General features: G+C 42.7%; 1 protein-coding gene across 1 annotated transcript; it reads left to right on the forward strand.

The window, feature by feature from the left end:
- The first annotated feature begins 139 nt into the window (after positions 1-139).
- si:dkey-43k4.5 (potassium voltage-gated channel subfamily S member 2) lies at positions 140-9,340 on the forward strand. The gene is made up of 10 exons (XM_053440717.1): positions 140-353; positions 2,642-2,821; positions 3,797-3,930; positions 4,760-4,924; positions 5,005-5,176; positions 5,816-5,899; positions 5,973-6,134; positions 8,019-8,102; positions 8,389-8,481; positions 8,643-9,340. Exons 2-10 carry the CDS (start codon positions 2,651-2,653, stop codon positions 9,105-9,107), a joined length of 1,530 nt encoding a protein of 509 aa, XP_053296692.1. The 5' UTR covers positions 140-353; positions 2,642-2,650; the 3' UTR covers positions 9,108-9,340.
- The last annotated feature ends 3,530 nt before the right edge of the window (positions 9,341-12,870 follow it).

A 12,870-nucleotide genomic window follows, 5' to 3' on the forward strand; every position in this document is an offset into this window, starting at 1 on the left:
TTATGGATTTGAGTCAACCGCTGGGGGGCGCTAACACGTCACAGAAACAACCATCAGCGAGAGAGAGAGAGAGAGAGAGAGAGAGAGAGAGAGAGAGAGAGAGGCAGTAGGAAGCTGCAGCTGATTCTTTTCTCAGTGATGTTACACAAACACAGAGCGATGGACTGAGAGAGTTTTATTCAGAAGAAGAAGAACAGAAGGAATACGAGGGAGAAGAAGAGGAAGAGGAGGAGAAAGAAGAAGAAGAAGAAGAAGATGCTGTGTTTCTCTGCATCGGTTTCATCAGTGAAAGTGATAAACCTCTGGACTTGTGATGGGGTGAATCTGAATCTGAGGAGGATGCTGATGAACGAGTGAGTAAACTTATCAATACTAATATTCACATTAAAAGAAGAACAGAATAAAAGAGGTGAAGAGATTAGAGAACATGAGAGAGTGTAAAATATAATAAGAGTGATTTAAAAAAAATTAAAAAAGATTAGGCAATAAAATAGAAAATAGTAAATGCTCAAATTAAGTCAATAAAGATTATATTGTATATATATGTATATATATACATATATATATTCAAAGGTTTTTAGAGACGATTTTGGATGTGTTATTATTATTATTAATATTTGTGTTTTATTAATGTTTTATTCATCCAGATCTTTTAACGATGCTCTGGATCTTTAACTCACAGACAAAGCAAATAGTTTTCCCTTTTTTTTATTATATTTGTTGGTTTTCATAACTCAACAGGACAACAACATGCAAACACAACAATCAGCAAAACAAATAAAACTGACTTATATCAAACTTAATCTACATGAAATAAAACTAAATAATACAAAATAAAACTAGTATCTCTTTTTCATCACTTTGAAATCATTATAAATCTGAATATAGAGTTTTTATGAATAAAATCTTCTATAAATCAGGCTGTAAATTATATGAACAAATAACAGTATATGAATTATATTAACAAACCCTTCAATAAAAAGACCTTCAGAATAAAAACTGGAACAAAACTATTAAAGCTTCAGAATATTAAGAAAAAAATAATTTTGAGCCTTTAAATATTTACACTGTGATTTTAATCTACAAACACAAACGTTAATCTAATAAAAATCTCAATGTGCACTTTGAATATTTTATTTCCTCTCGTCTGAAAGAAAACATGAAGCAAAATCTCAAACTGGAGCCGAGCGTGAACAGATTTCTTTTGTCTGCAGTGAAGTGAAGTCGCATCATGTTCGGTGTCGAAGGGAGTTTGTTATCGAAGGTGTGTTTTTCTTCTTCTCTCCACCGCTGAGCTTCCTCGTGCTGAATTATAGATCAACTTTATTTCTGTGTGAGCAGCAGGCGGCTCCCTGAGGCCTCAGCATGGGTCCTCCATCGACCAGGGGGAGGGGCCACGTGGGCTCCCTGTTGGTCTGGGGTCAGTGCATGATGGGAAAAAAGAGGAAACCAGAAAGTCCCTCATGCATGAATTAGAAAATCAGTGGAAATGTTGAAAAGTGTAACTAACAATGCTAAAAAGAGATTAAAAAGTCCAATGTAACTTAACTTTAATGATTCTTTCCCTGACTCAGCACTTCCTTCCTCCGAGCTTCATGATGATTGGTCCAGTAGTTTGTGTGTAATCCTGCTGACACTGACAAACATGAACTTCTCTGAACTCAACCTGCAGCTTCCAGAACATTTACAGGTTGAGACTCTGGAGAAATGTGAGGCTTCATCTAATCATGAGTGGGAATTGAGACAATAAGATGAAATGAGGGGGGTGGGAGGTGTGGATCACTGAGGTGTTTCAGGAGCTTTATCTTTTTCACTTAACTAACATGTAGAAGTTTCTCAAAGCTTCGCTCCAACATCCTCGAGGAGCAATGACTCCTCACTACATCGGCCTCCATCCTCTAACGGAGAGAGAGAAGGAGAAACTGGATTAAACAGCAGCAGGAAGAAGAGAAGAGGTGAAGTCCGGCTGCTCTGTTAAAAACACCATCAAGTCCACATTAGGTTTAACACCTGTCTGAGACGAGGCCCTTTCCTGCAGCGCACACTCACAGACTGTAACATCATTACATCTCACTCTCAGGGTGGAGCTCCTCCGTCCTGTCGGAGCAGCTCTGCACAGATCTGATGTTCACACCAGGAGACGGAGAGAATAACATGAAGGAGAAAAGAAGGAGCCAGATCACTTCTGTTTCTTCACTCAGCTCAGACGTGGACTCACACACTTTCAGTCTCAGGATCTAATTTCAAGTCAAAGTCTTTTGGGCTCAGGTCCAGTGAACATTGAGCTTTTAGTTCCATCAAATCAGTGTGTGACTGTCTGCTGCATTCAGATGAAGCTAAGAAGCACATGAGACTGAAAGAAAAGATCTGAGTCACGTCAAGGCCTCGATCTAAAAACTATTCAAAAGCTGTGATTAGTCAAAATGATCAGAATACAAAAAACAAATCAAAAACCTGCAGCTGAAGAACAATGAAAGACACACAACCACTGAGGACGGATATCTCTGAGTGCAATTTGGTGCAGATCAAATCAAAAACAGGTTCTAGTACATGTGATTGTGGTTTCAGGTGTGTGCTCTCGTTTTCTCCTTGTCACCTTTATTCTCAGACTCACCTGAGTTGTGTCTTTCCCCCCCCACAGTCGGTAATCATGGTGAAGGAGAACGTGCCCCGCTGGGTCCACCGGGACTCGGACGAGGGTCTGATCCATGTGAACGTCGGAGGCCTGAAGAGGAGCCTGTGCTCCACCACGCTGAAGAAGTTCCCAGACACCAGACTGGGAAAACTGCTGTCATGTGACTCGGAGGAGGACATTCTGCAGGTGGGTCAGGGTTTCACACAAATGTCGGGAGATTATCGTCCTGACATGTTGTGTAGTTGGTGTTTGTGAAGCAGCAGCAGGTTGTCGGGTCCGACTCGTTCAAACAGGAACATGTGGGAACATCCAGGCGAGGGGCGGAGCCTGTAGAGCAGCAGGAGGCGGAGCCTGTGGAGCAGCAGGAGGCCGGACATGATGTATAAATCCTGCTGTGGAAAGATCAGTGTTGTTGTTTACAGCTCATCCACACCGGCGTCTCATAAAAGTACTAACTACAGATTTGGAACTCTGAATTAATAACTACAATCAAATTACCATATTATTATTATTATTATTACCAGATAGTTAGCTAAGTTGAAGGATATGGGATTGACAGTGTAGAGGTTGGCAAAATTCACTTATGCAACATTAATGAAAAAACATTTGTGAAAGAAAAACATTTATTAGGAATATATTATTATTATTAGGAGTATAAACAGAGAAGGAAGGAGGGGGAGACCTGGCCTTATATTGGCCTGGTGACCTCACAGGTCATGGGGCCAGAGTGACCAATTGGAGCTGACCCTGATGTGAGCCTGGTGGCTTTTCACACCTCTGGGTGAAGTTGTCCGAAAAAAAGGACACGCAGCATCCTGGGAGATGGAGTTCAGGAGGTTTTCTCAAGAACAAAGACCATGCTGTTTTCAGGCTTTGAATACCATGTAGGCCGAAAAGGAAGCCTGTGGTTCCACAAAAACCATGTCCCAACACTATCGTTTTATTTTCTTTATTTCTTTATATTTATTTGCTGCTTCTGCTCAGTTTATATCTTCCAGTGTTTCATTTCTTTGCCGCCTCAGGACTCAGTTCTGTTCCCTCTCATGTTCTGGAAAGACAATAAATCTCCTTGAATCTTTTCTCCTTTCTTGCTAAATAATTACACTTTGAATTTATCCCACAAATAACTTGAGTCCTTCTTTCCTCTCCTTCCTCTCGTAGGTGTGTGACGACTACGACGTGCAGCAGAAGGAGTTTTATTTTGACAGGAATCCCGGCCTGTTCCCGTACGTCCTCCACTTCTACCAGACGGGGAAGCTTCACATCATGGACGAGCTGTGCGTCTTCTCCTTCAGGTCCGTGTCTCTGTCCTCGTGTCTCACATGCAAACCTCACAACACGTACAACACAGGTAGAAGCTGAAGATAGAAGAGAGGGGAAATGTGTTGTGTTGTTCTGCCGACACTGTTTGTGGTGTATTGTGGTATATTCAGCTGAGAGATCTTTTTAACATGGGTATAAACCAGAATGACATGTTTAGATCTATGGCGTCTTGATTCCTAAATTGTCAGACTTTTTAAATACTATTCCATATGTTTCTTGTTAGTTTTCTCTCTTTTTGGAATAATCTCTGACCTGCTAATAGATGGGTATAGAAGGAATGTTCTTAAACAGGCGTCTTCATCTTAAAGTTACGAAACATGCCCTTATTTAGTCAGAGACGTCGTTCTACCTCAAGTCGTGGGCGGAAACAACCTCTCTATATAAATGTGTGGCTATAGCTTGTGTTGTCTCCGGGTGAATAATAATAATAAACTTTACTATGCAAACAGGAACGAGGTCCTTGAAGTCCTCCCTTCAACACCGACATTTCGGCGGCTTAGAATATATCATATTATTTTCAGCAGATGGACTCACAACCCCATTCAAACGCATGAGTAACGAGTGTAGGGGGAAGTCTCCTACCTGTTGGTGAGATCACATGATTTCAGCTCCAGGCCCAATGACCTCTGACACCGAGGGAGGAGTTGGAAAACATCTGAGTTCTTCTCTCTCTGAGAAATGTGTGAAAAGTTTGGTTCCAGTGATGAGAGAGAAAGTTCTCTTCTTACGGGACAGTGGATGAAGTCTGTTGGAGTTGTCTCTGTCTCGTCCTGACATCGTCTCTCTGTGGTTTTCCCCCAGTCAGGAGATTGAGTACTGGGGCATCAATGAGTTCTTCCTGGACAGCTGCTGTAGTTACCGCTACCACGACCGCAAACTGGAGAGCAGCCGCCATCGCAGCTGGGACGACGAGAGCGACGTCAGCAGCATCGACACGTCTGTGGACGAGATCTCGGACATGAACAGGTGACACAGAAAGACTGTCCTCGTCCTCGCGTCGCTACTCAGGTGTGTTCTTCATTACATCTCCTGGTGTCCGTCCTCAGAGACATGCAGCACTTCCAGGTGGTGCGCTGTGGGAACTTCAGGAGGTGTCTGTGGCTGACGCTGGAGAACCCAGGATACTCTGTCCCCAGCAAACTCTTCAGCCTGCTGTCCATCGCTGTGGTGCTCACCTCCATCACCATCATGTGCATCAACAGCATCCCCGAGTATCAGGTCAGAGCCGAGGGACACATCGTGAAGACAAACAGACTCAGGACACCACAGGAAGTTCCTTCAGAACCTTTTCAGACATGAGCACGTGCAGACACTTTTCTGGACTTTGTGGGAGGGGGGTTGTTCAGCTGCAATATGACACTTCACCACTAGATGTCACTAAATTCTACACACTGAACGTTAAAGAAAATCACAAAAAAAACTATAAAGTGTAAAAAAGTGTCAAATAACAAATAGATGAAGGAGCATTTTACTGTCCTCTTCAAATTAAGTCGCTATAATATATCATCAGGATTTTGTACTATTATTATTATTTGTATCATTATAATATTGTTATTATTATTAACGTAATATTACATGACCTAATATTAGTATGACATTTCCCTCCTGAATTCTCCCGCTGGGATTTTACCAGGAGGCTGAAGGACAAATTCCAGAAAATGCAGCAACAGACATTCGTACATTTGCATTCTCACCTTTTGCCTCAAAATATTGTGTAAAATCCCATCAGAGGAATTCCTCACATTGTGGCTGATGAAAGACGAACTTGATGAGGCTGAGCTAGAAGAAGACTTGGTTAAGGGTTAGGGTTAAATATAGGTAAAATGTTTAACTTGTCTTTCTCCTGCTTGTCGTCAGGTGTTTGACTCTGAGGGGAAACTGATGGAGGACCCCACCATGCAGGTGGTGGAGGTGTTCTGCAGCTGCTGGTTCACCTTCGAGGTCAGCTCACTGAACACACAGGTGAATCTCTGCTACAAAACTAAAACTATAAGAGTGTTGTTTTCTCTCGGAGGTGGTGACGCGGCTGCTGCTCGCTCCGAACAGGAAGAAGTTCTTCCATCAGCCTCTGAACATCATTGACATGGTGTCTGTGGTTCCCATCTACATCACGCTCCTCTTCGACCTGACGCTGGGATCCGAGTCCGAGCTGGGAGACCTGGGACGACTCATTCAGGTCGGACACTTTCACCTGACTCACACTTTGACACAGAACTCAGTGAGCTTGGTTTTTCCTGGCTGCCTCAGAATGTGACCTACAGGTTCGCCATGTTATTTTTTTTTGAACAATTTATTTATTTCAATTTTTCAAACAAACAACAGTGATACAGGGCATCAAATCCCTGCCCCCCCCACCCCCACCCCATGGGCCAGAGTGGAACGAAAAAGGACAACAGCAATAACCACAGCAACAAAAAAATAAAATAACAACAACATCAGCGAAGATAATACTGACAAATCAAAACAAAAAAGATAAAAATAAATTAAAAAATAAATAAATTAAAAAAATACATTAAATAAATAAACAAAAATAAACCACAACAAAATCCAGATCACACACAATGTAACAACATAACAACAGTCCCATTCAGTGTATCCAGTCCTATCTCAATGTTGACCACCCGTGTCACGCCCAGGAGCAGCTCCACTGTGTAGGAATGCCACAAATCCTCCCCAACACCTATCAAAAACTGATGGCCTCCCCCTGAGACCACACAAAATCTTTTCTGATGGTAAATATGATGAGAGCTCTTTAAGCCACAAGGAAACACCAGGGGGGTCCTCACTTTTCCAGTTGATAGCTATGCATTTGTTAGCTGCAATCAGGGCTAATCTGATAAAACGAGTGTTGACTCTCATATTAATTGGTAAAATCGACAGGTCCCCCAATAGTGTCAGCCGTGGGTTGGCCGGGATTTCCACCCCTACAATTCTTTTAACAATGTCCAAGATAGAGCTCCAGTACTGCTCCAAACAATCACACGTCCAGAACATGTGGAGAAGGGATCCTATTTCAGTCTTACACCTAGGGCAGTATTCAGAGTAGTTACTACTTATCTTATGGAGACGATGAGGAGTCAAGTAAGTCCTGTGTATAAGATTAAACTGTAATAATTTGTGTCGGCTGTTATAGGAGAATAATTGAGAGCTACTACAAATCTTCTTCCATTCAGAGTCCTCAAAGGCATAATCAATGTCTGTTTCCCACTTAAGTTTTACCTTCAAAGCTGTATTTTCTGACAGGCTCATTAGTCTGTTGTAAGCATAGGATAAAAAGCCTTTAGAGTTATGCTTGTCTCGCATCATACTGTCTATCTCAGAGTCCTCTAAGGGGGTAAGTTTCCCACCTTGCTGTACCCTAATGAAATCCCGGACTTGTAAGTATTTATAAAAATGTGCAGAGGGGAGCCCAAAAGAGAGCCTCAGTTGCTCAAAGGATCTCAAATTATTGTGCTCATATAAGTGTCCAAAGGTGCATATACCTCTGCTATACCACTCTCTAGTAATACCATCTCTCAAAGCCCCAGGTAAGGCCGGGTTAAAATGAAATGGAGTAGAGCCATACAGTGTGCGAACACTATGGGACTTTGCTCTGATTTCATCCCAGATTTGTGATGTAAATTTTATCATTGGATTTGAGGATACAGGTTTTTGCTTGTGATAAGAGTTAATAAATGGAATGCTACACAAAGCTTCCGCTGTATGAGACTGTTCAATCTGTTTCCAAGCTGGAGGGTGTTCTAAATCTTTAATCCAAGTCCAGATAGCTCGGGATTGAGCAGCTAAATAGTATAGCCGAAAATCTGGTAAATTTAGCCCTCCCTGTTCAGGGCGCCATGTTATTTAATGCTATACGGGCTGAAACGTCATGATTGACAGCTGAGACCGACTTGTGATTGGTCGATACCGTGGCTACATCAATTCTAACATTCAGCCTGACTCCAAATGAGGTCAAAAGCCGAGATGGCAACAAAGCGCCCCCCCCAGACATTTCCCATAATCCTCTCTGCTGCTGTTTGTCTTGAAACGTTGAATGAAACACGCCCATCTCTCGCCTCAGGTCCTCAGGCTGACGAGGATCTTCAGGGTGTTGAAGTTGGCCCGACACTCGACCGGACTGAGGTCCCTGGGAGCGACGCTTCGGGTGAGTCTTCAAACACACAAACACACACAAGTAAACAAACAAACACACACACACACACCACAAGCTATTTGGTTTAATTTATTTAACGAGTCCTTCTCGTAGTTTGGCCCATGTCCCCTCTTCTAACACTGAGTGGGCAGGCGTTATGATCAATACTGCACCCAGCCACCAGGGGGCAATTAGGACGCTTTGGCTCCACCTTTGCGAGCTGTCATGTCGTCCATCTTTGTTTTGAGGCGTAGACGTGTAAAGTTTCTACCGTCGTTCCTCCTCCTTGTTTCTGCAGCACAGTTATCGTGAGGTGGGGATTCTGCTGCTCTATCTGGCTGTCGGAGTTTCCGTCTTCTCTGGAATCGCTTACACGGCAGAATACGAAGAGGTGAAGTCTCACGTGATGAGTCCTCACAGACACTTTAATGTTAACCTATTAATCAAATGGTTTCTTATTCTCTATTTTTGATCGTCGTGGTTGAATTTACCGTTTAAGATGTTGTTGAACTGTGTTTGTTGAAGCTTTCTTCTCTGGGTCTTTGTCTCCAGGACGTGGGTCTGGACACCATCCCCGCCTGCTGGTGGTGGGGGACGGTGAGCATGACCACGGTGGGGTACGGAGATGTGGTGCCCGTCACGGTGGCCGGGAAACTGGCGGCCAGCGGCTGCATTCTGGGCGGCACGCTGGTGGTGGCGCTGCCCATCACCATCATCTTCAACAAGTTCTCCCACTTCTACCGGAAACAGAAAGCTCTGGAGGCGTCGGTGAGGAACAACAACCGCCGGAGGATGAGGATGAGCTGCGAGCACGAGACGGAGGACGAGGAGGAGGAAGAGGAGGAGGAGGAAGGGTCGGACGGGGACAGCCAGTGTTTGGACGACGATGACATCGACGATATCGAGGAGGACGATGATATCGATCATGAGGATGAAGGAGGTGTCATCAATTACAGCTACGTGGAGCATCCGTCCTACACGTCCATCCTGAGGAGGAAGGAGCTGCGTCAGGTGTGAGGGTGGACCTCCTCAGAGGGGAGTGACCTCGTGCCACTCTGCGACCAATCACTGTCTTTAAATTCTAACAAACACGGAGGACGATGAATTAGAGCTTGAGAAGGACGATCACTTCAGGTCTTCCATGTCTGAAACTGAACTGGTTTGTTTGAGTTCCTTTGTGCATGTGAGCAGCTTCAGGAGGTTTGTTCTTCTGTTTAAACGTCGGCTGCAGAAGAAGTGAAGAACTGATCAAATGCACGTTAATCAAAATGAAACAGAAGAAAAAACAACATGAAAAACTGAGTTTTGTGGAGGAAGAGAATAAAGGAGAATGATTATTGGATTGTTTTCTTCATCTTTGGACCGAGTCAGGCTAACTGTTCCCTCTGTCTCCAGTCTTTATGCTAAGCTAAGCTAACAGAACGGCGCTACTTATTTAATGCACTGACGTAAAATAACTTAATCATAATTCCTTAATTATAATATAATTCAAACTTGTTTAAAAGATCATCAGACCTGAAACGAACACGTTTCACTGTTCGTCTCAAATTTACAGGATTAATTGTATTTGTTGATAAAACTGTAACTTGTATTCAACTTCTTTTTTTTCTACTTTATAAAAGTCAAAAGTTTACAGAAAAATTATAATCTGTAATCAGTGAATGTTCAATTAAGAAGAAACACAAACATGAGTCAGACTCTTCCCTGGGTGAACGATAAAGCTCACAGATCAATGACAGGATGGGACAACGCTCTAAAGATATGAGACATCATCACAACTCATAACTTATTTGGTGTCTGATTCAAAGCTACAGGCCCATCAGCATCTCACCCATATTATGGGATGTATTCGATGAAGTAGTTGCCAAACAATTCATTACTTATTTAAAGAACAGCTCCTTCGCCCCTGCACTCAATGCAACTTCAGATTCAGGGCTAAACACTCAACACAAACACTTACACCAGTTACAAGTAACTTCATAGAAAAGGTTGAGGTGTCACTAGACCCAGTTGGGGTTGTGGGGGGGGCCATGCTTTCAGACAATCAGCAAATCTTACTGCATGAACCAAACAGTTTCAGTTTAGTTTGTGAACCTGATCGAATCGTATCAGTTTGTAAAATGTCCTGAAGACACTGGTTCTTGGTTGTTCCTCCTCGGTCTTGCTGAGGACAGAGGATGTGACACCTCGTTCAGTCCTGTGAGGGAAACCGATCGGTGACTATGTCCTTGATTGATTGAAATTTACTAGATCCAGAACTTGATTCAGATCTGCTCCAAATTTCCTACATATCAGTCCCCTGAACAATAAACAGACCAGATTGATTTGTCATCAAGATCCACGAATAATCCTCTGATGAACAATTTTAAATTTGAATGAAACTAATGCTGGATCTTCACTCTGATCCAGATTCACACTAAATTTCAATGAGTGGAAAAGGGTGGAAACAGAACTTCCTCTGGGGGATGAAGCAAGTTTAACAGACTCCACATCTTCACATCTTCCATTTATAATGGAATTAATTAAACCTGATTCTTTGAATACAGGCATTGGAAAACTTCCACTGAACTTATTGGACCAACTTGATGAAAGTCCCGAGATCTTCAGAGGTTCTAAGTGTCTCTGGACATATTCTGGATCTTCTCCTGCAGCCTCCTGGTAAAACCTCAGAGTGAGTCCATGTGAGGAACCAGCAGGACAATGTGTGGAAGCTTCCCAGTGAGCGAGTGGACGAGTGGATGAGGTTTCTAACACGAGACGTGAAACTGGAAGAACACAAACATCTCCGGATGAAGAAGGTTGTTCAAAGTTTTCATCTCCTTGTCAATAATGTTAAGTTAATAACAATCATCATAATGATAATATAAAACCCTGACGATATATCATAGCAACTTATTTTTTGAAGGACAGTAAAATGTAAAATCCTTCAAACACCTTCATCAATTTGTTATTTGACTTTTTCCTAAATATTCATTTGAAGATGAGTTTCTGACCGAACAACTGAAAAGAGCTCAATGAAACATGACTGAATCCTTTTTCACTCAATGTCTCAGATACATAATCAATATAATAAGTGATCACACACACACACACAGACACACACACACACACGCACACACACACACACACACACACACACACACACACACACACACACTTTGGTTTTTATTTGGGCTGAGAGAAACACACACTCAGTCACAGTGAAGGAAGGAGATCAGATTCGTTGCTGGTGCATCAATAATTCATTTCTGTTATTTTGGCCGACGGAACTTTCGACACAGAGAAGAAACGAGACCGAATGAATCGAGCTGTGCCGGGAGAAGGAAAGTTTGTGATGCGGCGGGACAGGACGGGGGAAGCTTCTGGAAAGTCGATCGGTTCCACGGTCAAAACCGATGATGTCAGAAAAGTGACACGAGGCCTCGACTCAGGCAGAAAGAAAAGAGAGACAAATAGAAATACATAAAATAAACAAGGATATGAACAACATAGGGTTGGCTGAGGTCTGATCTACGCAAAAGAAAATTTCGTTTTAAAACCATGAACACAATGTGGCCGGCTGCGGCTGAGGGGTAGAGCGGTCGTCCTCCAACCTGAAGGTCGGCGGTTCGATCCCCAGCCTGGCCCATCTGCATGCCGAAGTGTCCTTGGGCAAGATGCTAAACAAAGTGCTGTGAATAGATGCACTGTGTGAATGTGTGTGTGAATGGGTGAATGTAAAACTGTACTGTAAAGTGCTTTGAGTGGTCAAGACTAGAAAAGCGCTATATAAATACAAAACCATTTACTTTATAAATCACAGTCCAGCTCTGCCCTCTAAACGGCCACTTTCAACCATGGATGGTCAATGTGAAGCACCTCATGAATATTAAATGATGCTGTTTGTTAGTGAGGTGGAGGTGAAGAGCGACTTTACAGGATCTTTAATATCAGATTTCACACTGATACTCTGCTGCTGCTGTTCACACAGTGAGTGAGAGTGAAGACGATAGAAAGAACCGAGCCTGAAATAAAAAAAAGGTCCAATTCAAAAGATGGAGACAAAAAAAACACACTTTCAGAAATTGAGGGAACTTGTTGTTTCTCATGTTCGTTTTTTAATCCTCCAAAACTGCAGGAATATCAAATTCAGAGCAGTTGTCTTGTCCATAATCTATAGAATTTAACAGTTTATTATTTTATGCTCGTGTTTGTCCTGGGATGGTTCGGTTAAGCAGGTCGATCTGTGTGATACTGGACTCAGATCAGCACAACGATCACAGATCTATAGAATCTAGATCAGCTGATCAGACATCTCTGAAACCTCGCTTCCTCCTTTTTCTTCCATTCACCTGCACACATCGAGCAGATCCCTGCACCTCTGTCACGGCAGCATTTATTAGTTTAGAGCATCGGACCGATTCCCTCACATCAGTGGATCCTCACCTCCTCTGGGAGAGTATTTGGAAAGTGTCTTCATTTCTTGTAAGTGATCTCCTGTGCGCTCTGTGCTCAGTCAGGTTCACTGCAGCGATCTGATGATACACGCACAGTGTGAGAAGACATTATTAAAACCTATTAATGACTCGGTTCTGTAGCTCGGCTGTTTAATGGAATCTAAATGTAATTTGCTGTAAGTTGTTTTATATTTTTTAATTAAAAGCTCTGTGTGGTGGCGACCACTCACACATATTTTGGGATTGCCCAATGATGCTTCCTTTTTGGAAGGGAGATAAAGAGCGATAAATAAACTATTCACCCCAAGTCAGTTTCTTTTCGATCTAACTCCTGAAGGCATGTA

Source organism: Pleuronectes platessa, chromosome 2 (genome assembly GCF_947347685.1).
Source record: "Pleuronectes platessa chromosome 2, fPlePla1.1, whole genome shotgun sequence".
NCBI lineage: Eukaryota > Metazoa > Chordata > Actinopteri > Pleuronectiformes > Pleuronectidae > Pleuronectes > Pleuronectes platessa.

What these genes read in the sequence shown, in the direction of transcription:
- si:dkey-43k4.5 (XM_053440717.1), top strand. Translation starts at nt 2,651, where the DNA reads ATGGTGAAGGAGAACGTGCCCCGCTGGGTCCACCGGGACTCGGACGAG. An exon ending in GAGATCTCGGACATGAACAG is followed by an intron (nt 4,925 to 5,004) that starts GTGACACAGAAA and finishes GTCCGTCCTCAG; the next exon opens with AGACATGCAGCACTTCCAGG. An exon ending in GCTGCTGGTTCACCTTCGAG is followed by an intron (nt 5,900 to 5,972) that starts GTCAGCTCACTG and finishes TTTCTCTCGGAG; the next exon opens with GTGGTGACGCGGCTGCTGCT.